We start from the raw sequence: 26,188 nt of genomic DNA, 5'->3' as shown, positions 1-26,188 counted from the left end.
TCATTTTCTTGTTGAAGTTTAATTCGAATGTTCTTAGGATTGTTATGGTTGGAACTTCTCAAACTTAAGTCCCATTCTTCTTAATGTTGATGCCTGAATTGCTTTATGATTTGCAGTATTTCCTAAATTGCCAGGCTGTGATAAGTAAATCTTCTGTTAGTGTGTATCATTTATAGTGACTTTGGCTGAGTAGTGTGAATGAAATTCTTAGTAGCAGGTAAACTACTTCTAGTTCAGAAATGATTTAATTAAAAAAAAAAATCTTTGAAGGAAAGGGTTACATTGACTACCAGAGATCAAAATGTAGAAATCATCACTCTCACCAGGCAGCTGTGGCACATGCCTTTAATCCCAGCACTCGGGAGGCAGAGCCAGGCGAATCTCTGTGAGTTCGAGGCCAGCCTGGTCTACAGAGCGAGATTCAGGACAGCCTCCAAAGCTACACACAGAAACCCTGTCTCGGAAAACCTGGAAAAAAGAAGAAAAAAAAAAAAGAAAAAAGAAAAAAAAAAAAAAAGAAATCACCACTCTCGGGTCATATGGCCTAATTATATTTATTAAAAAGTCTTTGATCGGAGTTTGCTATTGGCATTTAACTCTGAAAAATCTGAAACATAAATAAGAAAAGAGCTACTTCTCATGCCACTTACAATGATGTATTTATACTAAAAATAAATGTGAATAATATGCATATTTTACATATATGTAGAAATGTATTTAGTATAAATACATTAAATAATGACTGATTTTTAACAAAATTAATAAATTGAAAGAAAATGCTTCATGTTATTGGAAAGATTTGAGTATAAACTTCAGGCTTAGGAACTGAGGAGACGGCTTAGTGGTTAAAGAACTTGTGCACACATGAGATTCTGAGCTCAAATCTCCAGCACTGATTTAAAAACAAAACAACAACAAAAAACAAACAAGCATAGAAGCATACACCTGAGGGGATGAGACAGACAGACCCCTGGAGTCTAGCTAAGCAGTCTAGCTGAAAGAGCTCCAGGTACAGTAAGAGACCTTGTCTCAAAGACAAAAAAAAAGCAGTTGATGAAGCTATCCTGCTTCAACCACTGGTCTCTGCATGAACCCACCAGTATGTACACACAGAGTTTGTCCTGGGGAGGTGGCCCATTCAGTAAAAGCACTTGCCTGGCAAGCATGAGGACCTGAGTTTGGATCCTCAGAACCCATGTAAAAAGCAAGATAGAATGGTGTACTTCCGTAATCCCAGCAGTGACATGGGATGCAGACACAGGTGGATCCTTGGAAGCTACTGGGCTAGCTAGCCTGGCCAACATGGCAAATTTCTGGCCGGTGGGAAACCCTGTGTCAAACCAAAGTCAAAGGCACCTGAGAACGGACATCTGAGGTTGTTCTCTGACACACACACACACACACACACACACACACACACACACACACACGCGCGCGCGATATTCTGCACCTACAAGAATGCCCACATACACAGATGTACACACAAAAAGTACAAAATTCAAAGATTTTTTTTGAGACGGTCTTACTATGCACGTATCCTGACTTTCCTGGATCTCTTTGTAGATCAGGTTTGCCTCAAACTCGTAGAAATCCGACTACTTCTGCCACTTGAGTGCTGAGATTAAAGGTGTGCACCACCACATCCAGCTTTCAGAGATGATTTATTAACTACTTAACACAAGTTACTTTATGCCTGGCTTCTTATATTTTAATAAGGAAATAAATACCTATCACAAACAAATTTGCATTTTATTTTATTTTATTTTTTTTTTTTTTTTTTTTTTTTGCTTTTTCGAGACAGGGTTTCTCTGTGTAGCTTTGCGCCTTTCCTGGGACTCACTTGGTAGTCCAGGCTGGCCTCGAACTCACAGAGATCCTCCTGGCTCTGCCTCCCGAGTGCTGGGATTAAAGGCGTGCGCCACCACCGCCCGGCTTATTTTTTAAATAGAAATAAAGCTAAGAAACAAATTTAAGGAGCAAGTCTTTCTGCTTTCAAGATTTCAGTGAAGAACTTTCATTGAAAGCAGTTTCAGCTTTCACATGCTCCTAAAAGATTTGAAATCTTAGCATTCTGGAATGTCCACAGTACCTTTTCTGTCTTCATTTTGGCCCTCTAAGTGGATTTTAAAATTATCATTAAAGGTCGTGGGGCCTAGTCCAATCTGATGCTTAAGTTTTACTAAACAAAGCAGCTGTCTTCAAAGTACTAACTATAAGCTTATATTCATAACAATATTCTAAATTATCTTTTTTAAAATATTGACCTGGATTTCTTTTTAGTGTGCTGGTTTATATTTGGGTCAGGGCAATATATATTGCATATACGTATATTATATGCATGCAGTATATATTGCATACATATATTATATGTATTTCTAACTCTATATAATCTAGGATTTCTAAAACCTGTTGCATCCTTTCTAAGTTGTCACATGGTTTATAACAGATCCTTTAGAGATGAAAAGTTGATCTAGTCACCATTTTCAAGAATAGGCATTTTTTCCTCCTCTGTGTATTAAGTTCTTAGAATTCAGAGACATGACAAACAGGAAAGTGACCAGAAGAGAGGGCCTCACACAGAATTCCAGAAGAAAGTCATACGCTAAAGCTCTGATGGATTTTCTTAATTCTTTGCCAAGTAGTCTTAATTCAAGCCCAAGTTTGGTTTGTTTTTGTTTTGTTGAGAGAGTTCATGGTCAAGCTTAGTTTTGTTGACCACCTGCTAGCAGTGTCTGCTTGGCAGGGAGAAAGGGTTTAAGCTTATTTGTTTAGCTGCTTGTGTGGTATTCCGCAGTGCCCTGCCTTTTCTGATTTCACCCAGCCTTGTTTTTTGTTTTGTTTTGTTTTGTTTTGTTTTGTTTTGTTTTGTTAACTACCAAGAGCTATATGGAGTAAGTAAATACCAGGTTTGACTTTGGTTGAGTGGTTCCAAGATGCAGTGTATTCACTGGAAAAACAGACGACTTCTGGTAAACTGGGCTACGCTGGTCACCCAGTTTATAGAAGACATCAACTGGAGAGAGGCAGCCTGTGGGCTGTCACTGATAGAGGTGGATTAAGTGTGGTCCCAGATGACTTGTGAAATGTGACTTAAACTCCGTGTCTACTGATGTTTCTAGGAATATCTGTGGAAGCTTGTCGTCTCCTTCTCATGTGTTTCTCACCCGAGACCATGTCTCACCGTCCCTTAGATGTTTTCATCTTATTGTGTGCTCTATGACTTAGCTTTCTGTTTCCCTTCGCCAGCTGTGTTGAATTTTAATGTATTACTCTTATGTAAGCTTGGTTTACATTAAGGAAAAGCACTGGCAACTTTATGAAATATGTTAGCCTTTGATTTTTAAAAAATAAATCAAATTAATGTCGTTACTAATTTATCTCATTGGAAAAAATTAATTTTCAAATGTCATTAAAACATGATTTTCTAATAACTATGAACTAATATGAAATGTTTATTTTTTCTGTTTCTTGTCTCCATGTTTTACTTTTATTCTTGAAATTCTTCTCTTAAACTCTTAGGTATTTAGTGTGATTCTGTATATATAATGTTTCTAATTACTAAGATGACTAAAAATATCAAGTGGTTAGAGACAATTGCTGATATATCCTCTGCACAGTGAGTTGCTAGACCACCCTCAGCACCCTTTTCCCTTGAGGGAATATGAAGTACTTAATTTTTGTATATGAGTTTGGAGAAACCAAAGTGGAGTGGAGAATCAGAGGTATAAATATATGTCAGGGAGAAAACTAAATTATAAAATTGTTTTATGTAGATCAGAAGTGAATTGTATTGTTTTCATGAAAGGAATTAGTGCATAACCTTTTGGGGGTGGGGATATAAGTCCTTTGGAAATTAGATGAAAGCATTGAGCTTGCTTGTTAGGAAGACCTTATGACTTAAGATTTTAAAATGTATGGAATATGATGAGTATGTTAATGGGAGCCTCTTCACTAGGGAAAAGTCATGTTATCTTTGTGTAGTACTTTGCTAAGAAGAATAAACTTTAAAATGTGTTGCTTGAACAATCGCATTAAGAATCTGGCTGTGTAGAAGTATTCCTAGTTTAGATGAAATCACTAAGGCACTAAGAAATAAAAGACTTACTCACAGGCCCTGTTATTAAGCTCTTTACCTCACGTGGGTGGGTTCTGTGCTGTGTTAGATCCACTGGAGAGGAGGCTTGTGGGCGGCGAGGCTAGTCAGATTTGTAAACGTTTGGTGTGAGCCTGCGTGAAGTCAGTTTCAAAGTTGCTTAGCACTGCCTTGCTCGTTGTTATGGGAGTACAGAGGAAAACTACATTGACATGCATCAATTTCCAGGTTTAAAAGATGACCTGATACTTGCCTTATCAGCGTAGAGTAGCATCACAAAATATGATATGAGGAAATAGGGTGGATTCTAGAAGACCCCTGTAAGTTGAGATCAGGTGTGTTCAGAATATCACAGCTGTAAAAAAGACACTTAAAGTTGAATGCAGAGAACTTGATGCCTTTTGTGTTGTTGACATTGGAAAGGGCAACCAAGTACAGCTGTGACTGTATTGTTTTGGGGCTTTTTGTAATTTTCTTTTAAAATAAAATTATTATTGATATAAATGTAAGGGATAATCTTGTGGTTTTTGTTTTTAAGCATTTTTTTGAGATAACCGATGAACAATTTGACTTCCATACATACTGCATGAGAAAGATGACCCTCCGTGCTTATGTTGACCTCTTGAGATTAGAAGATACTCTCAGAAGACACACCTTTTATTTCAAGGCTGCTAGATCAGCAATTGAAATATATTTGAAATTACATGATAACCCTTTAACCAGTGAAAGCAAGCAACAAGACGTAAATTCAGGTAATGAAAAGATTTAAAAAGAATGCTAAATTTCAAAATATTACCACATACTGCATAGGAAAATGTGTCAAATGATTAAGGAGATAAAAATGTTAGCTGGTTGGTGGTGGTGCACACCTTTAATCCTAGCTTTCAGGAGGCAGAGGCAGGCAGATCTTTAAATTTGAAGCTAGCCTGGTCTATAGAACAAATTTCAGGACAGCTAGGGCTACACAGAGAAACCTTGTCTCGGGGGGAAAAAAGGGTTAACTCAGTTACACACTACATACTGTATTGAGTTGTCTTGCCTCACCCCATGTTTGTACAACTAAAACAACAGTAAAAGAGAATGTGATCGAGTGGATGTGAAGACAGTATTGGTTCATTGACACATTAGGAAAAAGTCCGGGAGACCAGATAAAGCCAGGGGCTGATGTTCTGTAACAGATACATCTTGGTCAGCCCAGTGAGATGACTTGCATGCCTCCTGCTACCCCCCAGTCTCACTGCTCAGCTGTCCTCAAATTCTTGATGTTTCTGCCTCAGCCTCCTAAGTGGAGTTACAGGTATATACCACAGCATCAAGCACAGTCTTTCTTGGTTTTGTTTTCTTAACATCAGTTAAGAAAGAACATAAATAAATGTCTATGGGCTATTTTCTTTCTTCAAATGGTAATTGAAGAAAAGCTTTTGATACACAGAGAAACCTTGTCTCGAAAAACCAAAAAGAAAGAAAAGAAAAGCTTTTGAGGCCAGTGCAATGGCTCAGGAGATAAAATTTTCACCACACAAACCTCATGATCTGAGTTTGATCCCTGGAACCCACATAAAGGTGGAAGGAGAGAACCAATTCTATAAGGCTAACCTCTGACCTTCATACATGACACGCCCCCCCCCCCCCAATCTTAACCTCTCTACCTCCCCTGCCACAATCGTAGTAATAAATGGTTTTGTTTTGTTTTGTTTCTCTGTGTTGCCCTGGCTGTCCTGGAACTTACTCTGTAGACCAGGCTGGTCTCAAATTCACAGAGATCCACCTGCCTCTGCCTCTTGAGTGCTGGGGGTAAAGGTGTGCACCACCCCACCCCCCAGCTTAATAAATATTTTTTAATTAAAAGTTAAAAAGCTTTGAGTGGCCAGGTGGTGGTGATGCGCACCTTTAATCCCAGCACTCGGGAGGCAGAGGCAGGCGGATTTCTGAGTTCGAGGCCAGTCTGGTCTACAGAGCAAGATCCAAGACAGGCAGAGAAACCTTGTCTGGAAAAACGGAAAAAAAAAAAAAAAAAAAAAAAAAAGAGGAAAAAAAAGCTTTGAGTACCTCAGGAAAAATATTTTCACAACTTGTGGTATTTGCTTTACTGAAAGTGAGAATACCTCTTACATTTCAGTCACTGGACTGCCATTGTCAGAATAGAGGCCCAGTATGTAGTAGCTAGGAAGTACAGGTTTTGTTACATATATTCTCTCACTCTTGAAACAGTTGGTACGTGTTTTGCAACTTGAAACTAAGGAGGATAAAGTGATTTTCTTGTTACTTATTGTATGGGAGGCTGTGTATCCTGTTGTGATAAACTGCCCTGGGAAAAGCAGCTTATGGAGAAAGGGTTCATTTTAACTGACCACTCCAGGTCAGGGTCCATCATAGCAGGAAAGTCAAGGCTGTAGGAACTTGGAGCAGCTGGTCAGAGCCACTTTCAGGAGCAGAGAGAATGTTTGCACGCACATTGTTCAACTCTCTCCTTTTTAATGTGGTGCGGGACTCCGACCAGGAAGTGGCACTGCTCTTCCCACATCAGTTAACATAGCCAAGACAGTTTCCCGCGGACATGCCCAGGCCAACCTCATCTAGACAGTCCCTCGTTGAGACTCTTCCCGGGTGACTCTAGATTGTGTCAAGTTAACAGAGGCGGAATTATCACAGAGGCAGGGCTGAGTTGGAATTCGTTTTAGTTGTTAATGTAACCAGCATTTAATGGCTGCCTTTTGTGTGCCATGTTTGGCTAGTCACAGGGAATATACTTTCTAAAATCTTTTACATAGTTACCCCATCCCCTCCCCAAAATAAAAATATATTAATAGTATATATTTTAGAAAAGACAAAACATGGAAAATGACAGTGGCATGCTTTACACATTTGAATCTATAGAAATCCTGTCAGCCAAAGAACTGAAGAAAATGCTTAGCAAGCAAAGAAGAGCCCAGAAAAAGGCTAAGTTAGAAGAAGAGAGAAAGCACACAGAAAGGGAACGTCAGCAGAAGAGCCAGAAGAAAAAAAGAGAAGAAGAAGAAGAAGCTGCCAGTGGTCATAAGGAAGAACTTAGACCTGAGAAACTAGAAAGGGTGAGTTGAGTTTGCAGTTACTGTTTTATGGTAATTCATGCTATTTGATTCTGTTCTGGCCTTAATTTATTTAAATGGTTAAATAAGGAGCCACTGGTAATATTTCAAGTCATTATGAGAACCACTGGTTACTGTTTGAATGGCAATATGCAAATTTTAGCTAATGGCAAATTATATATAGAAATATTATAGACCGGAATAGCGTCCTGTAAAGGTGTGTTCTTACTCTCAGAACCTGTGGGTGTGCATAATGGCAAAGGGAAATTAAGGATGTAAGTAGCTGAAGTTGAGAGAGTAGCTGGAGACTCCAGCCGTCGAAGCAGGCCCTTTGAATATATATTATGGCTTGCTGAGTTGTGTGAATGAATGGGTCAGTGTTTTGTGCCTTCTCTTGGGCTCTTTTCCTTCTGGTTTTGTTTTGTTTGACCAATTCCAATGTGTTAGTTTTTGTTTTATCTTACTATATTTCATATTTTTATTATCCCTTAGAAGCTTGTTTGTTTTCTGATGAGAGACAGAATGGGGATGGATCTAGATTGGAGGGGAAGAGGGGAGGAACTGAGAGGGGAATCTATACTCAGCATATATTCTGTGAGAGGGAAAAAAAAATCTATTTTCAATAGAAAGAGAGAGATTGACATTAGCCTGAAATGTCCACGTGGCCTAGTATGGTCAGACAAGGCCTGTCACAAATGGAGAAAAGCAAAAAGGGTAGGGTGATGTGTTGCTGGCATTCAAGGTGGAAGAGGGCCATAGCCACGGAATGAGGACTGCCCACCGTAGGAAGTAGAAAAAGCTTGGAAATGGAAGGGGATGCGGTCCTTCTGACTTCTTGATTTTAAGCCTGGTGAGCAGACAGTGTAGGACTTATAATTTACAGACTGAAAGGAGTTTTTAAAAAGACACCCAGTTTTTGGAATTTGTTGTATCAGCAGTGTATTTTCATTTTATTTATGTGTGTATGTATGTATGGTAGGGGTGGCTTGCAGAGGCCAGTAGAGGGCAGCGGATCTCCTGGAGCTGGAGGTGCAAGTGGTTGTGAGCTTCCTGACATGGTGTTGGGAACGAGCTCCCCTTGAAGAACAGTGAGTGAATAACAGCTGAGCTATCTCTCCATCCCCTGACGGTGTACTTTGAATTTATTTACAGGTGATAAGTTTTAAATGTTTTCATGCTCATTTGGCTATACAAGAAAGTGTACAAATTATATATCTGTGTGTTTATATAAAACTTGAGAGGAATTTGGCATGTGTACCTGCCTTTTATTTATTTAATTTTTTTGTTTGTTCATTTCTCTGTGTAGCCCTGACTGTCCTGGAACTTGCTCTGTAGACCAGGCTGGCCTTGAACTCAGAGATCTGCCTGCTTCTGCCTCCCAAGTGCTGGGATTAAAGGCGTGTGCCACCACCACCTGGCTGTGTACCTGCTTTTTTTTTTTTTTTTTTTTTTTTTTTTTTTTTTTTGTGATATATATTTTTTATTTTACAATACCATTCAGTTCTACATATCAGCCATGGGTTCCCCTATTCTCCCCCCTCCCACGCCCTCCCCTTACCCCCAGCCCACCCTCCATTCCCACCTCCTCCAGGACAAGTCCTCCCCCGAGGACTGTGATCGACTTGGTAGAATCAGTCCAGGGAGGTCCAGTCCCTTCCTCCCAGACTAAGCCAAGTGTCCCTGCATAAGTTCCTGGTTTCAAACAGCCAACTCATGGAATGAGCACAGGACTTGGTCCCACTGCCTAGATGCCTCCCAAACTGATCAAGCCAATCAACTGTCTCACCTATTCAGAGGACCTGATCCAGCTGGGAGCCCCTCAGTCTTTGGTTCATAGTTCATGTGTTTCCATTCATTTGGCTATTTTTTTCAATAATTGAGTAAAACTGAAATTTATTATATGCCACAGTCGTCCTAGGGACCTCCATGCTATATATATAGCCTCTATGGTTCTATGGGTTGTGGTCTGATTGTTCATTTTATATCTAGAATCCACCACTGAGTGAGTACATACCATAACTGTCTTTCTGGGTTTGGGTTACCTCACTCAGGATGATTTTTTCTAGTTCCATCCATTTGCCTGCAAATTTCATGCTTTCATTGTTTTTCTCTGCTGAGTAGTACTCCATTGTGTATATGTACCACATTTTTTTCATCCATTCTTCCGTTGATGGGCATCTAGGTTGTTTCCAGGTTCTGGCTATTAAAGGCGTGTGCCACCACCACCTGGCTGTGTACCTGCTTTTTAAATACAGAAATTTTCCTTTCTGCTTCAAAATAGGTTGACAATCCATTAGAAGAGGCCATCAAGTTCCTCACTCCTCTAAAGACCCTCGCTGCTGATAACATTTATACCCACCTGCTAGCATTTGAAATTTACTTTAGAAAAGGTAACACATTGTTTTGAATTGAGGTTTGTATGTCTGTTGTTGTTTTGTTTTCCATGGTGCAGGGGGGTTGAAGGCTGGGCCTCACACAGGCTAGGCATGTACTTCTTCACTAAATTACACATTCTTAACCTTGAGGTCAGCTTCTAATCTTTTTTTTTTTTTTTTTAGATTTATTTAATAATTATGTATACAGAAGAGGGCACCAGATCTCATTACAGATGGTTGTGAGCCATCATGTGGTTGCTGGGAATTGAACTCAGGACCTCTGGAAGAGCAGTCGGTGCTCTTAACCTCTGAGCCATCTCTCCAGCCCCAGCTTCTAACCTTTATAATGTTGACTTTTTGAAGTATAATTTTGTCACTTAGATCCTTTTTTGCTTTTTAGAGCTTTATGTCAACTTTCCACAAAAGGTTTAATTTCCTTTTATTTTCCTACTCAAAAATTTGCTGGGCAACATATTAAAATATTATAATAAAATCCAGTAAGAAAATAGTTGGAGCAATATATAAATTTTTTACATGTGCTAGCTAGTTTTATGTCAGTGCATACTAAAGTTTACATTTAGGAAGAAGGAACCTTACTTGAGAAAATGCTCCTACCAGATTGGCCTGTGGGGCATTTCTTGGTTCTTGTGGGAGAATCCAGCTCACTGGGCAGTACCACCCGTGGGCTGGTGGTTCTTTGAAGTATAAGAAAGCACACTGAGCAAGCCATAAGGAGCAAGCCAGTAAGTAGAGTTCCTCTATGTCTCTGCATCAGCTCCTGCCTCAGGATTCCTGTCTTGAATTCCTGCCTTGACTTTCCTGGATAATGGACTACCAGCTCTAAGATGAAATAAACCATTTCCTCCCCAAGTTGCTTTTGGTCATGTGTTTTATCACAGCAGTTGAAACCTAACTAAGACATTTATGTTAAGCAGTTTTATTCCTTTTTGGGTTTTATATACAGTTTGATTTCTCTTTGTGGCTTGGCTGTCTAGGAACTCTCTCTATAGACCAGGCTGGCCTCGAACTCACAGAGATCTACCTGTCTCTGCCTCCCAAGTGCTGGGGTTAAAGGCATGGGACACCACTGCTTGGCCCGTGTGACACAATTTTTAAAATTTTCTTAGGAAAGCAAAAATTGTCTTGGATAATGCAAATTAACTTTGAATTTTTCTAGCAAGTATTTTTTAAAAATTAAGTTCTTAAATTGAATTTAAGTGAAGCTAAAATAAAGTGAAGAAGATACCACATAACTACTGATGCTGGATTTTTTGTTTTGTTTTTCTGGCACAGGGAAGTTTCTACTAATGTTGCAGTCTGTTAAACGAGCCTTTGCCATTGACAGTAATAATGCGTGGTTACATGAATGCTTGATTAAATTTTCTAAATCTGGTAAGTATGAGGAGGAAGTGTTCGTGTGCATGCAACCATGAAAAGCAAATATAAGCCATCCTCCATTTAGCTGGACAGGAAGGAGACCACAAAGATGTAATCAAACCAAAGGTTTGCCTGATATCAAATGGTTGTACACCTGTAATTAAATGATAAGATTTAAATTAGTACATTTTAGACAAATACCATTTGTTTCAAAGGAGTGATAGAGTAATTTTACTGTGTATATATATATATTAAGCTTAACATTAAATACAAAAATCTTTCAGTTGATTTTTTTCCCCTGAAAGGACAGATGAAAAACAAATCCAAATGTTTTTGTTTTTGTAGTATCTAATCATAGTAATCTTCCAGACATTGTGAGCCAAGTTCTAGCTCAAGAAATGAAGAAAATATTTGTCAACAAAGACTTGCACAGCTTTAATGAAGATTTTCTCAAGCACAATGCTACCTCTCTTCAGCATCTACTTTCAGGTTTGTATTTGGAAAAGTATTCAGCCTAATTAATTACCAGGGGAAAAAACAAAAACAAAACAAAAAAACACAGGACTAGTTTTGTTTTTGAACTGGCCAAACTGTTCTTGTTAAGAAAGAGAATACTCGAGTCTATAGTAAGCAGCACTCTTGGATAGGAACACAATTTGTCTGTCTTAGGAAGGGTTGTACATTAGGTGCTGGATTGAGGCTCAGTAGTTAAGAGTTCCGCTGCTCTTGCAGAGGACTCAGGTTCAGTTTCCAGCACACCACATGGTGGTTCCCAACCATCCTTAACTCTGATTCCAGGGGATCCAGTGCTCTCTTCTGACTTCTGGGTGTACAGGCAGGCATGCATGTAGTACACAGATATACACACAGGCAAAGCAGTACACATAAGATAGAAGTAAAAATATTTTGATTCTATAGTCATACTTTTGTAAATAACTTAATACAACTACCACTGGGTGGGGGTAGTAGTTCTCACCTGTAATCCCAAGACTCCAGACGCTGATGCAGGAGAATTACAAGTTTAAGGCCGGCTTTAGTTGGCTACATACACAAACCCCGGCTCAAACAAAAATGATCCAAACAAAGAGCGAGCTTTCAATACAAAGACTGTCTGCTGAAGTGTATGTAAAATTTAGGAAAAGAGAATGAACAAATAGATGTATGTTCAGTGATGTGGGAAACAGTGGTAAATGGTAGACTGGAATACCAGGTAGTCATTTAAACATTAAAGCAGTGTTAATTCTATTCACATGATTTATAATAACAGTGATTGACAGCCTTTTTTTTTTTTTTTTTTTGGAGATGAGGTCACATGTAACCCAGGCTGGCTTTGAACCAGCTTTGACCTAAATACTGGGATTATACCTACCTGGTTATCTGGTTATAAATAACTTTATATACATAAGCAGAGCAAACAAACAATAAATGTCAGTTGTGTAAAAATATGCCTGGGAAAAGCTCTGAAAGGAAGTTTATACCAAAACTTTAATGTCTTTGGATACTAAGATTATGAGTAGGTTTTTTTTCTCTTTTTATTGCTGTTATGCTTTTTTATTGATTTATTTATTTATTTTTTGGTGGAGAGTTTAATGTTGTTTTGATTGGCCTCTTATAGCCAAGAATAACCTGGAACTTCCTAATACTTCCACATCCTGAATACTAAGATTAGAGCCATAGTCCACCACATGTGGTTTTATGCAGTGCTGGAGATTGAGCCCAGGCCTTCATGCATGTTAGGCAAGCAGTCTACCAATTGGGCGACGTCCCCAGCCTTGGGTTACGTATTTTCTGTCTTGAAATGTATTTGTGTCCTGTGGGGCATTGCTTTGGTGGGTTGGGGAGGGGGTAAGGGCAGCGGAGTCATGATGAGTTATGGGGGACGCAGACTGGAGACCAGCATCGGGGTACAGATCTAGTTTGGTGTGAAGTTCACTGTCTTGTATCCATATATTATCCAGTCAGCTAAGGCACATGGAGCTATTGTCCAGTGAGTCTGAGTGGCACACAGAGCGTGGCATGTGAGGGTGTACACGAGGGACAGCATATCCTGGCACTGTGTCCATGGACAGAGAACGGTCAGGGAGCACCCTGGGCGGCACCGTCTCTAGGTCCCGGTGTGTTGGGGACCCCATTATTACATCATCTGGTGTGACAGAGACTTGGGGCTGCTCCAGCAGCCGCGGGAGCCGTGTGCGCTTCTCCGGTTCCCTGTCTTGTAGAGAGAAACACTGTCTGGACAGACACTGCTCTCTGAAGACAGAACACTGTATACATAATAAATAAATAAATCTTTTTTAAAAAGGAATGAAGCATTTATCTAATCATTCTTTATTAATAAAAACTCGGGAGTCAGATATCCGGGTAAGAATCTGAGTGGTCAAGTGACTGAGAAGAGACCAATGACCTCCTCTCTCCTTCCTCAATCCAAAAGGGCAGGGAATCTTTCTAAGTCCCACCCTACTACTTCTCCTGCTCTCTATGTGTCCCATGTCCTCCAAAACTTCTATGGCTAATTTTGGTCAGCTAGTAGCTAGCTCCACCCTCTGATTCAAAGTAAACTTTATTGTCAGTCTTGGGAGTGTCAATTACATTCAAAATATCCCATAACAAAAGAAAAAGAAAAGCTCCTTTAAAAAAAAAGTCAGAAGACCACTTTGTAACTGTAAGTTAATATGTATAGGGTTCTCAAATTACTAACAAATAATGTACACTAATAAGAATACAGTAGGAATGTGAACACAGATCATACCATTTTCAGGACACATGAACTGGGTTTTGTTTTGTTTTAAAAAGCTTTTAAAAATTTCTTTGTAAGTATGGAAATATCTTTCTTTGAATATATTTCTTTGTGACAGTAATTTATTCTTTAGATGCTTTAGTTTAAGGCACTGTGCTTTTTAAAAGTGGTTTTGGCTGAAATATTGATTGTGTAAATAGCCCTGTACATTTATATTTTGAATTACATTGTTTCTAAGCGCAGAAGTGTCAAATTAGCCTTCTTTCAGTAAATGTTTGATAATGTCTGTGAAGGAAAAGCTTTGATAATGTGTTTTGTTTGAAAATTTATTTTTAAAATTGTATGTGTATGGGGGTTTACCTGCATGTATGTTGGTGCACAACATGTGTGCAGTACCCATGGAGGCCAGAAGAGGGTGTCAGATTGCCTGGAACTGGAATTACAGATGGTTATGAGCTGCCATGTGGGTACTGGAAACTAAATCTGGGTCCTCTGTAAGAGCCGCAAGTGTTCTTAGCTGCTCCTCTGATAGTTTTGCCGTGGTGACTCATACACTCAATCTAGTCCAATGCTTCAGTAGGATGTTACTGAATAGGAGGAAAGTAGGAGCAAATGTCACAGTTGGCTGCCCAGAGCTGGTGGTTGCCAGCTCTAGCTCACCACTAGTTGACTAAGCACTTTAAGCCACATCTGATTGGTCAGTATAAACTAGATGAGACGTAAGCCTTAGGACCCAGTTCCTCACACTGAAATGTGTTGGAATTTCAGGTGCTAAAATGATGTATTTTCTGGACAAGTCAAGGCAAGAGAAAGCAATTGCTATAGCCACTAGGTTGGATGAAACTATACAAGATAAAAATGTGAAGGTAAGACTCTTCCCAGACTGATTCCTAGGTCTTGCAATATCTAACAAAACATGCATCTCTACAACATAGTTCTGAGTGGATTACAGAACTCAGCCTAGATACAAATCTCAGCTCCACCCATTATGAGCTGTGTGACTTCAGGGAAGTTCCATTTCTTTTCTTGTTGCAAAGATGTGCAAGTTTCGTAGTTGAGTTGGAGTTAACTGAAATAACAAAACATGAAGTCCTTTGTCCTGGCTCATATAGAGGCACTTAGTAATGTGAACTACTGTTACCAGTAAAAGACACTCTTCCTGGATATGAGGTGTGTGCCTGTAATTCCATGACTCAAAGGGTGGAAGCAGGAGGATCAGAAGTTCAAAGCTAGCCCTGGCTACATACTCAGTTTGATGCTAAGCTGCCCTAATGAAACAAAAACTAGAATTATCTTTTTGAGGCTTTTAGAGTGTTTTCCCCTATTAGTTTTTTTTGTTTGTCTATTGGGAAGGACAGTGCCATGCCAGGAATGTGGAGGTCAGAGGACAACTTTTGGGATTTGGTTCTTTACTTTCCCATCTGGGTCCTAAGGATTGAACTTACATTGTCGGGCTTGGTAGCCAGCACGTTTATCGACTGAGGCATCTCGCCTTCCTTTTCCCTTTTTTGAGACAGGTCTTGCTATGCAGTTCTCTTAAGACTTGGAGTTGGAATGCTACTTCGGCCTCCTGAGTGCCACAACAACCAGCTCAACGCTGGCATTGAACGTTCTTTATTTGAAATGATTGCCCACTATAGATAGGAAGAAGGGACTGAAGTCTTTCTCGGGGATAAGGAATAAGTTGTATCTGTCGATGAAGATCACTACTGGAAGCTGCTGTTTATCTTTGTATAACGGTCTTCCTCCTCGTGTCATTAGATGCTGATGCGGGTTGCTGAGGCACTGCTGGACGGCAGCTTTGGGAACTGTAGTGCCCAGTATGAAGACTACAGGAAGGCCTGCCATAGCCTGCTTCCACTCACACCTGCCTTCCTGCCTGCGGGGACCGAAGCTGCCCTGAACCAAACGGCTGGCCACGAGCTCTTGCAGCGTGAACTTTGAAATCCTGTGCAAAGTGCTCCTACAGATTCAAAGCTGAGCTCACATCAGGGTTTCTTTTCCAGTGTGCATTTTAATATTGGCATGAAATGAAATAATAGAAGTGTTAAATGGAGTATAGTGTAAGCTTGTTTTATACTGTGTCTGGCCTCCAATTTACATAGACACCTGTTACAATTGCTTGTTTATACTTATACAGTCTTACACTCCTGAATTAGGAGTGTTGTTGCTTCTGTATTATACTTGAGTTGCTGATAAGCTGTCTTACGCTGTTTTCTTTTGATCCTAGTTTCAGAATCTGTTTTGATCTCTTTATTGGCTTTTTTTTTTTTTTTTTGTAAGTGTTAGCTGTATGTTAAGAAATAGCCATATCTGGGGGGGTGGGAGGAGGGAAGAGAGGGGGACCTGGGGTTTGTATGTAAAATGAAAAAGATGAAATAAAATCTTATCCATTTTACACACACACACACACACACACACACACACACACACACACAAAAGAAATAGCTATATTTTCCATTTTGGTATTTAATGCGATCACTCCCTTTTTACCTTAATTTGAATGATTTATATTTTCTCCTCGTGTCATTAGACTCTAATATTCTTTTATAATAGCCATAAAAGTGATGCTTTATGGTTGAATAAAGGAACTCCAGTTTTTATGTTGACAGTTCAGAATGTGAAGACTGGTTTGCCTCTTAATCATGTAAATTGACCATCAAATTTGTTGTGTGCCTGTGCTGGTCTTATAGACCATGGTGGAGGAATTGCGCTTGCTTGATTGACTAGAGAGTTAGCAAGTCGCTTGTTCTGAGAGGTTTTCTTCAAGGGAGCATGATTGGGCAGAGTACAAATTAAAACAGCAAAGCACTATCACCCTCAAAGCCTTTCTTTAACTACTAGGTGAATTCTTAGAATCCTCAGAATAACTAATTCTTATAGTTAGTTAAGCTGTTAAATCACAGTGTTGTTGAACAGTATTTGGTGGAGGGGGGGCACCTTTTTGTCATATCATATAATGGAATCACTATTTCTCAGCTATGTCAATATGTCTGTAAATCTACTATCTGATACAAACTCAGAATGGAGATTTTATTTAGACAGTCCTAATTAAAGTGATTTCCCTTTATCTCTAGATTCATAGTTGTTGAGAGGAGAAAAATTAACTGTAAAATAATGCCTAGACAATTCTGCAATAAATTATTTTGTACAAAGTTGCTTGTTTATAACTGGTACTATTATTATTATGTGTCCATACTAGAAAAATATTTTTTGGGGAAAACAGGAATGTCATTATCTCAATCTTTCCAAGTTTATAGAAAATGTGGTTATTGGTAACCACCTCCTGTGGAAGCCCATTTTCAGGTTCCTTGTGGCTTTACTCAGCAGATCTGCATAGAGAAGATGATTAGGACCACAGGCCTGAGTGCAGGTGTCTGAGATGGTCTGCTCTTGGCTGTGCTGGGGGAGGAGGTCTTTTGCTCCACCCCTTGGCGTCTCTATAAAAACCCTGAGGCAGAGACAGTCAGGGCCCATTAGAATAGATTCCAGGCCCTCTCGAGGCTATCCGTTATTTTCTATATGTTCATCTCCACAATCTAAATCCTAATTTTTCCTGCTGCTTGCACTCAAGAAACCCCTGGGGAGCTGTGGGGATGGTGGATAAATGCCCCCCCAACCTCCCAGATACGCTTTGGTGCCACAGCAACTGGGATTCCTTTTAGTGTTTTAAACATTTAGAAATAGGGTTGGGGGGCTGGAGAGATGGCTCTTCCAGAGGTCCTGAGTTCAATTCCCAGCAACCATATGGTGGCTCAGCCTTCTGTAATGAGATGTGGTGCCCTCTTCTGGCCTGTAGTCATACATGCTGTATACAAAATAAATAAATAAATCTTTAAGAAAAAAAAAAAGATAGAAAGAAAAAAGAAATAGGGTTGGGCGTGGTGGCACACACCTTTAATCCCAGCAGTTGTAAGACAGGCAGGTGGATCTCTGTGTTGGAGACCAGTCTGCTCTGGGCTTCCTAGTGAGACTGACTTAAAAACAAACACACAAAACCAAAAACTCCAAGACAGCATAATACTTAGGCTGTGGCATGGTTATTTCTTGTTGCTTTTAGATAGAGGTATAAACAGAATTGAGAGTTAAAAAGCAAAACAAAAAATGAGAATAGCATGCAGTGCAAGTACAAAATGGTTGCAGTCATTAGAGCTTAGCACCACTGGAGAGCCACTGCCCATTTTGCACTGGGAAAGAAGTTTGCTCAGCCGAGGGTCCCATCATGTGGCAATGCAAGTGTATTTGGAAGACGGGGGTGCCGAAATGGGGCCCTCCTGAAAGACAGGGTCGTTGTAGTAGTTTGGATGTAAGTGGCCTTCATAATCTCAAAGGGAGTGGCATTATTAGAAGAGGTGGCCTTGTTGGAGGAAGTGTGTCACTGTGGGACTGGGCTTTGTGGTCTCCTATGCTCAAGATAATGCCCCCAAAACTGTAGACTCTCAGTGAAGCTACCCCAAGGGAGTGGCCATGTGTGCTGTGTGTGAATGGCAGGTCTGGATAGGTAGGGCTGCTCAACTTCAGAGCTCAGGTCGTGTTACCACGTGCCCCTGCTGTCACACGTGGAGCTACAGGGTTTCGTGTTGCCCTGCTAATGTTGAGTCTTGCTTTGGTTCAGTACTCCCTTCTACGTCTCCTTCTTCCTTTTTGGGCCAGGAATTCTTTATTAGAAGACGTCACTTTTTTGTTGTTGTTGTGTTTTTGATCTTATAGAAGTTCCAACTAAGACCATTTCAAATGTCAGAAGATATTTTAGACTTTTGAACCATGTTGAGACCATTAAGACTGTGGGAACTTGAAGTTGGACTGAATATCTCTTACATTCCAAAATTTGCATTATGAAACGAGAGCTATGGATAGAATGCTATGGTTTGAATCTGAAACGTCCCCCACGGGCTTATGTGTATGAATTCTGGTCCCCAGCTTGTGCTGTTTTCAAAGCTGAGGAGCCCTTAGGAGTTGGGGCCTGGTTGGCAGAAGTTAAGTCATTAGACCCTTTGGAGACTCTACCCACACCTGGTGTTGGCTGGGGTCTCTGCTGCTTATATGCCATCATGAACTGCTCCACACATGTTCTCTGCTGTGGAAGACAGGTCTCTCTGACACTATGACGCACAATAAAGTTGGGTTACTATGATTAAAAAAAAGTAGCTAACACATCCTATTAATGAATCTGTGATTTCCCCAAGCCTGCTAATGGCAAAGCTGAACCAAAAACCTGGACGCCGTGGCATTCTTGCTTTCTCTTGGAGTCCACCACCGCTGGTCATCCTGCCTGTGTGCTCCATTCCTTGTGTCCTGACCCAGACCCTCACAGGTAGCCAGGGCAATTGCAGGGGTGGTGTCAACTGCTTTATGATGCTGAAGGTTCCCTGCAGGACCTCTTCTGACAGTACAACTTGGTGTCAAGTGTTTAAGACTTTAATGTCTCGCCGGGCGGTGGTGGCGCACGCCTTTAATCCCAGCACTCGGGAGGCAGAGCCAGGCGGATCTCTGTGAGTTCGAGGCCAGCCTGGACTACCAAGTGAGTTCCAGGAAAGGCGCAAAGCTACACAGAGAAACCCTGTCTCGAAAAACCAAAAAAAAAAAAAAAGACTTTAATGTCTCAAGTTTGTTCTTTAAATAAAAGAGCAGATGGTTGGCCTGTCCTATAAGAGCCGTCTCTCTTCTTGTCAGTCATTTTCCTTTTCTGGTCTTGTCTTTCTCCCAGGCAGCGCCCAGGGGATCACTGAGGAATTTGCTAGCCTTGCGACGTGTTGGTTTTCCTATCGGTTGAATGGGGGTTATGATATCTACCTCAGATTTTTCTTTTGTGGAAGTGAATGTAGTTCTTGACACATAATTGATGAATAAATACTAATACTTTTAAAATTTTGCGAGTGTGTGGGGGGGGGCACACTTACCACAGCACATGTATGGAGGTCAGAGGACTGTCAGATATTGATTCTCTCCTCCCACCATGGATTCCTGGGATCAAACTCATATTGTCAGGCTTGTGAAGCAAATGCCTTTACCCACTGAGCCACCTCGCCAGCTCTAAGTATTTCTGATTCTCCTGACTCAGACGCTCAACCTGCCATGCTCTCCTTCCGGTATGCTTTGTTAGCTTGCACTTCCGTCTAGGATGCATTTTCCCGAGTTCCTTTCCCAGAAAACCCCTAGGGTAGAGATCACTTGAGGAATCCTCATTTCCATATTTGTATCCCTCTTCAGAAGCACTTTCTATTGTAGTCTGTAGTAAATAACAGCTTACGTACCTATTACTGTTTCAATATCCATCACAAAAATAATATCCACCATTCATTAGGTGTCTTTCGTGTGGCTGGTTCAGTGCTCAGCCCTTGGTGCACATTTTCACAACAGTCCTATATCACCAGTTATGAATTGGTTTGTATGTGAGTTGTAAGTAAGTGATCAAGTCAGTGAGACCTTAGTGGCTATGAACCCTAGCATTCACCCTTACATTCCTGGCACTTACACAGGCTTCTCTTTCCCTATGTATATTCCAAAAATGCTTGCTGAATGAATAAACAGTGTGTTTCTTCCTCTACTTCCATCATAACTAAAGTAGGTTGAAATTATTTTCATTGATAGGAAAATATATGATGAAGAATTTTGTTTCAAATAATAGAAATGCTAAATAAAAGCAATAGTATCTGCATCATCCACTGCCAGATCTTTTCTTTTTTATTGGGCCATTACTTTTCTTCCATCTTGTAGGTTTTATTTATTTTATTTTTATTTTTTGAGGTTATTATTACATCATTCCCTGTAGTTGGAGTTTTCTCCATTCCTGCCAAGGCCCGCAGCCATTCAGACCCAAGTAAACACAGAAACTTATATATTTATAAACTGTATGGCCGTGGCAGGCTTCTTGTTATCTAGTTCTTATATCTTAAATTAACCCATTCTATTAACCTAGAAGTTGACATTTGTCTGTGGCTTACTGGTATTTTACATTGTTTCTCATAGCGGCGGTGGCTGGCAGTGTCTGCTGACTCAGCCTTCCACTTCCCAGAATTCTCCTCTCTTCCTGCCTGGCTACTGGCCTATCAGCGTTTTATTTATCAATCAATTAGAGCAACACATTCACAGCATACAGAGCCGTATCCACAGCACCTCCCCTTTTCTTTCTTTTTTTTTTTTCCAAAAGGAAGGTTTTAACTTTAACATAGTAAAATTACATATAACAAAACAATTATCAAGCAAGAATTACAGTTAAAATATCTAGTCTATTTATAATATTTAGTCTATTTGTATTTGGCAAAATTAAAAAAAATCTTTACCTGTCCTATATTTGTGAGTCCAAGGTTTTATATCTAACTTATCTTTTATCATAACTAAGGAAATTATAACTATCTAGTCTTCAACTACATTAAAGACCTCAGAAGGATATAATATTATCTGAGAAATGGGAGACAGATGCAAGCAACTTTCGGGAGTCTTGCAAGAGTAGACAGAGACAGCTGGTATCCTGGACAGTCATCCAAAGTTCCTCTGTAAATTTGGGGCATCTGTCTTCAACCCACAGACCTAGAGTCTCTCAGTCACTTCTCTCTGTGTCTTGTAGAATGTCTGGCAGTTTCCTCTGTGAAGCAGGAGCCTGAAGGACCATTTTGCCTTGAAAAGTTCAGTGGTCACCTTCCTGAGTCCTGCATGTCCAGTTGATACATTTTTTTCAAGCAGTCCAGGCAAGAACAGTTTCTTGCCCAAATGGCTATTTTTGCCAAAAAGAAGATAAATTCCATACAGAGGGTCTTCAATGCCCATCTTTCTCTTTGAAGTAAATCAGAGCAGATGTATCTCACTGTCCAGAAAGTCTGAATTTTTAAAACATTTTAGATGCCATATTCTGTAGGTCTTTGAAGTATTTGCAGATTATCTACCTAATTGAATTATATCTATGTATACCTAGAAAACTTTACATGACTATAAGTTTGACTATCATAGAAGACTAGTAATTTGTATTTTTTAATTATCCATTACAATCTAAATGAGTTACATAAACATAATACCTCAAACGAGAGTAGAGCTATATATACAATATAACAAAATTAAGTTTAAACTTGTATCAATAAACTAAAATCTATACTATAAACTAAAATTTATACATATAAATTTACTATGTAAAACATTTTAAACAAGTTGTTGCTCTTTAAAAGTAGGTTCATTAATCTACCCTTTCATCCTATCATATCTATATTCTACATTTCAATACCAATTCCCCCTTCCCTTTCCTCCTTCCAAACCCTCCCATCTAACCCTCCTTGTGTCTTTCCAATTCATTGCCAATTTTACTAATTGTTGTTACATGAATATATGTTTATGTATATACATATATTATTAAATGTAACCTGCTCAGTCTGTATAATGTTGCTGTATTGTTTTCAGGGCTGACCATTTGGCATTGGACAACCCATCGGTGTGTTCTTCCTTGGGGAAGACTGTTTCTCCAACTCTGAGCCTTCTTTCATTGTCTATAGTTCTTTATATTGACTGTAGGTTTTTTCTTTAAAGGAAATTAATAATTATGAAGATTGAAAAAGTTATGAAAATAAGTAGAGAGAGACAAGTATGATTGTACAAGCTGTGGCAACCCCCAAAAAAAGCTCAGGAGTCAACTCAGGCAAAGAATAAAGAGGTTCTAATGTAACGCTAATTACAGTTGTTGGCAGTTTACCGGTTAAGACTCATGTTTAACCACTTAGAAGACTCAAGGTTCTTAGGATATATTAAATGCTTATAAGAAGCACAGCTGAAGCTAAAATTTGAACTAAAAAACAGAATAGATAAATAAAACAGGCTAAGATGAATGAACTAGCCAGAATGAAGTAGTCCAAACCAAACTTATGCCAAACATGACATGAGGATGTGGCCATGGTGACTTCCATGTGCTCACTTGCTGCAAAGTCTATCACGTTGTTCCAACCACAGAGAGTCCAAGACAGAGAAAATCTGAACAGATTACATGAACAGAACCCACATTTCTCAAAGAGGAAAAAGGTAATAATTAGCACCAAATTTCTTTCCAGAAACCAAACAGAAAAGAGAGTGGGTAAAATATAATACTTAAAAGAACTGAGAGAAAAACCAGCCTAAAATTTTGTATCCAGAAAAACTGTCCTTCAGATGGGAAGAAATACGGTTTAACCTCAGATTGAGTTGGTCTTGAGCAGATCCATCTTGCTACAGCTGTTAAGCATTCTTAAGAGGGAAGGAAGACTGGATTGGTTACAAACAAATGTACAGAGTACTAGAGCCAGAAGAAATTAAGGCAAAACTGTTCTTTTTCTTTCTTATTTAATCCGTGGAGCTTATCAGAATACAACGGTATGTTGGGTGATTGTAATTTAGGGATTCATGGAATGAGCACGGGATAGGAGGAGCTGGGAGGTCTGTTTTAAGGCACCTACATGACCTAGGAAGTAGTAAAGTGATACTTTAAAGTGGCCCACGATCAGTTGTAAGGTATGCTGCAAACTCCAAGGCAACTACTAAGAAAATAGAAGTGTAGCTGAAAGGCTGAGACAAAAGATGCATAGTAAAATATGAAATGCTGAGCTAAAGTCAGAGAGCATGAAAAAGGGCTGGAGGAAAGAAAGAGAAGAGAAGCAGGATGGAAGGAAGGAAAGAAAGAAGGATGGAAGGAAGGAAGGAAGGAAGGAAGGAAGGAAGGAAGGAAGGAAGGAAGGAAGGAAGGAAGGGAGGGAGGATGGAAGGATGGATGGAAGGAAGGAAAGAAGGATGGAAGGAAGGAAGGAAGGAAGGAAGGAAGGAAGGAAGGAAGGAAGGAAGGAAGGAAGGGAGAACAATAAATGTAAGTGTACATCAGTCTTACTTTACTGTGTACTTTGGCCACATGTGACATGTGGCTGGCCACTGACCACTGAAATATGACTAGTGAGGATGAGGAACTGATTTTCAAATTTTAATTTTAAATGTAAAGGTGTTTTGTTTGGTTTGTTTCTTTTTGAGACAGTTCGAGTGTGTAGCCCTAGCTGTCCTGGAATTCTCTATGTAGACCAGGCTACCTTTGCTCTCATAGAGACCCACCTGCCTCTTCTGCCTCCAAGTACTGACATGAAAGAGCTGTGCCACCAGGGCATAAAGATCTTTTAACATTTATTTACTTGTGTGTGTGTGTGTGTGTGTGTATGAATGCCACAGTACTCATGGGGAGTCACAGCCTGCAGGAGTCAGTTCTCTCCTTCCACTATATGGATCCTGGAGATGGAACTCAGGTCATCAAGATTCTTTCCCACCTGAGCCATCTTGCTGGCCCTTTCATCCAAGCAGCCGTAGGTGACTACTGCTGACGTGAGACAGTGGTGCCTGTCGACTAGTCCTCAGAAGGGACATCTTTGCAGTTCCTCCACCAAAAGGAACACCTTTTTCAGACCTAGCAAGACAGCTGTGTGTTCGAGAAGTTGCCTCCTCTCTTGAACCCTTGCTGCTGCGTTTTTATCTAGCTTGATGCTAAGCTCCCTAACCTGGTCTGTGAAACGTGAAGCACAGAGGGAGCACTCATTCAGAATTGTTGCTGAATGCCGGCCCCCACCTGGGTACTTTGACTCATCTCATGCACCCTTCACCGTGGGAGAGGCATGTGTACCGTCCTCATTAGACGTGACTCGAAGCTAATAGAAAGTCTCAACTCAGAGTCGGACCCAGACCGGTTCTTTTCAGCTTCGCACTGCGTTCTTGTCTGTCATGCTCAGTAATCATAGTATATGTCTGGCCTTGTGCGAGGTCAAGGTCTTGTCTGTCCGACAAGAAAGCCTCTGAGAACAGGTCCAAGCTAAGCCTATAGAAGGTGCTCATATCTGTTCCCTGACGTATCAATGTTTATATGCGTCAATCACTGTTAATGCGTCAATTCTGGGCCACAGTGTCTGAAACATTGCAGTTGTGTGGTTAGTTCAATATTTCCCCACTAGAGGGCAAGCTTTCCAACTCGAAATTACCTACTTCTTTTGATTTCTTAAGAGTGAACATCTGTTAAGGCAGGCTGAGTTGGTTTCTCTTTTAGTTCTTTGGGGTAATTTCATCACCCCCCCTCCCCGTGTTGACCTTGTATGCTTTTCCTCTTTGAGTATGTAGGTTTCTGACCCAGTAGGTGCTGGTGGCTGTCTTCTGTAGAGATGAACAATTCCACTAAGCTTTTACGAAGTGTGAGTCTGGTTACATGGCGTTACATTTTAATGTGAGAACTTTGCATAGGAAGAGAGTCTCAGTGTCGGGGAAGAATGGGGACTGGTCTCGGGCAAATTCTACCCTTCCTGGGATCCTATTTCTTGTTGGCAGAGGGAGGAGGCTTTTCTAGGAAACAATAGTCTGTGATATTCAGACTGGAAGGCTCATTTTGGTTACTTCACTGGGGCCTTCCCAGACAGAGTAAGTCCTAGAGAGTGGCAAGGGTGGTTGTTTCTCAACAGACAGCACATCCGTAACCAGGTGTTTGGGTATTTTTTCCACAAGGACCGGTTCCCTGACATTAGCTGGGTGTCCTATACTTCATTTCAATTCTGACCGTGTCTGCCTGAACTTAGTAGCATCAGATCCCACAGGTTAAGGGGTTCAGTCCCACGAGGCTGCCAGCTGAAGTCTAGATGTCCAGTGCTTCTGACTGACTGGCTGGAGACCACAGGCCGAGTTCTCCTCTCCTTCAGGTGCATCGTTTGCTAGAATGGCTCGTAGTCCTCAGAGAAGCATACAATAACTTGTTCGTTATAAAGAATATTATAAAGGATACAGATGTTCGGTCAAATGGAAGAGGGCATAGTAAAATGATGAGGGTGGAGACATAGCTCTTAATGCATTGGGGTGTCCTATTCTCCCAGCACTTCCAGATGTTTGTGGGAACCTAGAATGCCCTCAACCTGACTTTTATGAAGACCACATTAGGTATGGCTGACTTAAGATTGGCCATTATAGCTGGGCGGTGGTGGCGCACGCCTTTAATCCCAGCACTCGGGAGGCAGAGGCAGGCAGATCTCTGTGAGTTCGAGGCCACCCTGGGCTACAGAGTGAGTTCCAGGAAAGGCACAAAGCTACACAGAAAAACCCTGTCTCGAAAAACCAAAAAAAAAAAAAAAAAAAAAAAGATTGGCTATTAGTAATAAACTCTATATTTAGCCTGTTTCTCTCCTCATGGCTGGAGATGGTTATGGGGTCAAAACTCCAGCCCTCTAACCCTGTGGTTGGCTTTCTCTAGCATTAGCCCCAATTTGAGGCTCTCAGGATCCCGAGCCACCAGTCACCTCATTAGCACATGGACCAGAATGTGGTCTGAGGGGTTTCAAGGGTTTTAGGTGCTGTGGGCCAGAAAACAGCACCAGGATTAAAAAAAAAAAAAAAAAAGTCAACGTTTTCAACGTTTTGCATTTTATTTAATTAGGAGTAATTTTGTGTCATGCATTCATTCCATGTACAGAACACAACCTGGTGTGTAAATATTTGTTGAGTAAGAATTCTTGTAATTGAAACATTAATTTGGCTATCTAAAGGCTATTTCACAGAATTGCATTTATTTGTTGGCTTT

The 26,188-nt window shown here is 40.3% G+C and overlaps 1 protein-coding gene across 4 annotated transcripts in view; it reads left to right on the top strand.

Moving 5' to 3' along the window:
- The window catches only part of Naa16 (N-alpha-acetyltransferase 16, NatA auxiliary subunit), a 58,733-nt gene extending 41,913 nt beyond the window's left edge, over nt 1-16,820 (top strand). For 3 of the 4 annotated variants that reach the window (XR_013042558.1, XM_076545435.1, XM_076545434.1), the window contains 7 exons: nt 4,632-4,845; nt 6,971-7,164; nt 9,443-9,551; nt 10,830-10,928; nt 11,259-11,402; nt 14,419-14,516; nt 15,412-16,820. Coding sequence is in view for 2 of the 4 variants with exons in the window: in XM_076545435.1 (XP_076401550.1) it covers nt 4,632-4,845; nt 6,971-7,164; nt 9,443-9,551; nt 10,830-10,928; nt 11,259-11,402; nt 14,419-14,516; nt 15,412-15,594 (1,041 nt within the window). In the remaining 2 variants the exon portion in view is untranslated. Of the gene's footprint in view, nt 1-4,631; nt 4,846-6,970; nt 7,165-9,442; nt 9,552-10,829; nt 10,929-11,258; nt 11,403-14,418; nt 14,517-15,411 lie in introns of those variants that run through there. The other variant, XM_076545436.1, reaches the window with a different exon arrangement.
- The last annotated feature ends 9,368 nt before the right edge of the window (nt 16,821-26,188 follow it).

This window comes from Peromyscus maniculatus, chromosome 9 (assembly GCF_049852395.1).
Source record: "Peromyscus maniculatus bairdii isolate BWxNUB_F1_BW_parent chromosome 9, HU_Pman_BW_mat_3.1, whole genome shotgun sequence".
In the NCBI taxonomy this organism is placed as follows: domain Eukaryota; kingdom Metazoa; phylum Chordata; class Mammalia; order Rodentia; family Cricetidae; genus Peromyscus; species Peromyscus maniculatus.
Note: the sequence above shows the minus strand (reverse complement) of the source record. Positions and strands in the feature narration are given on the sequence as shown.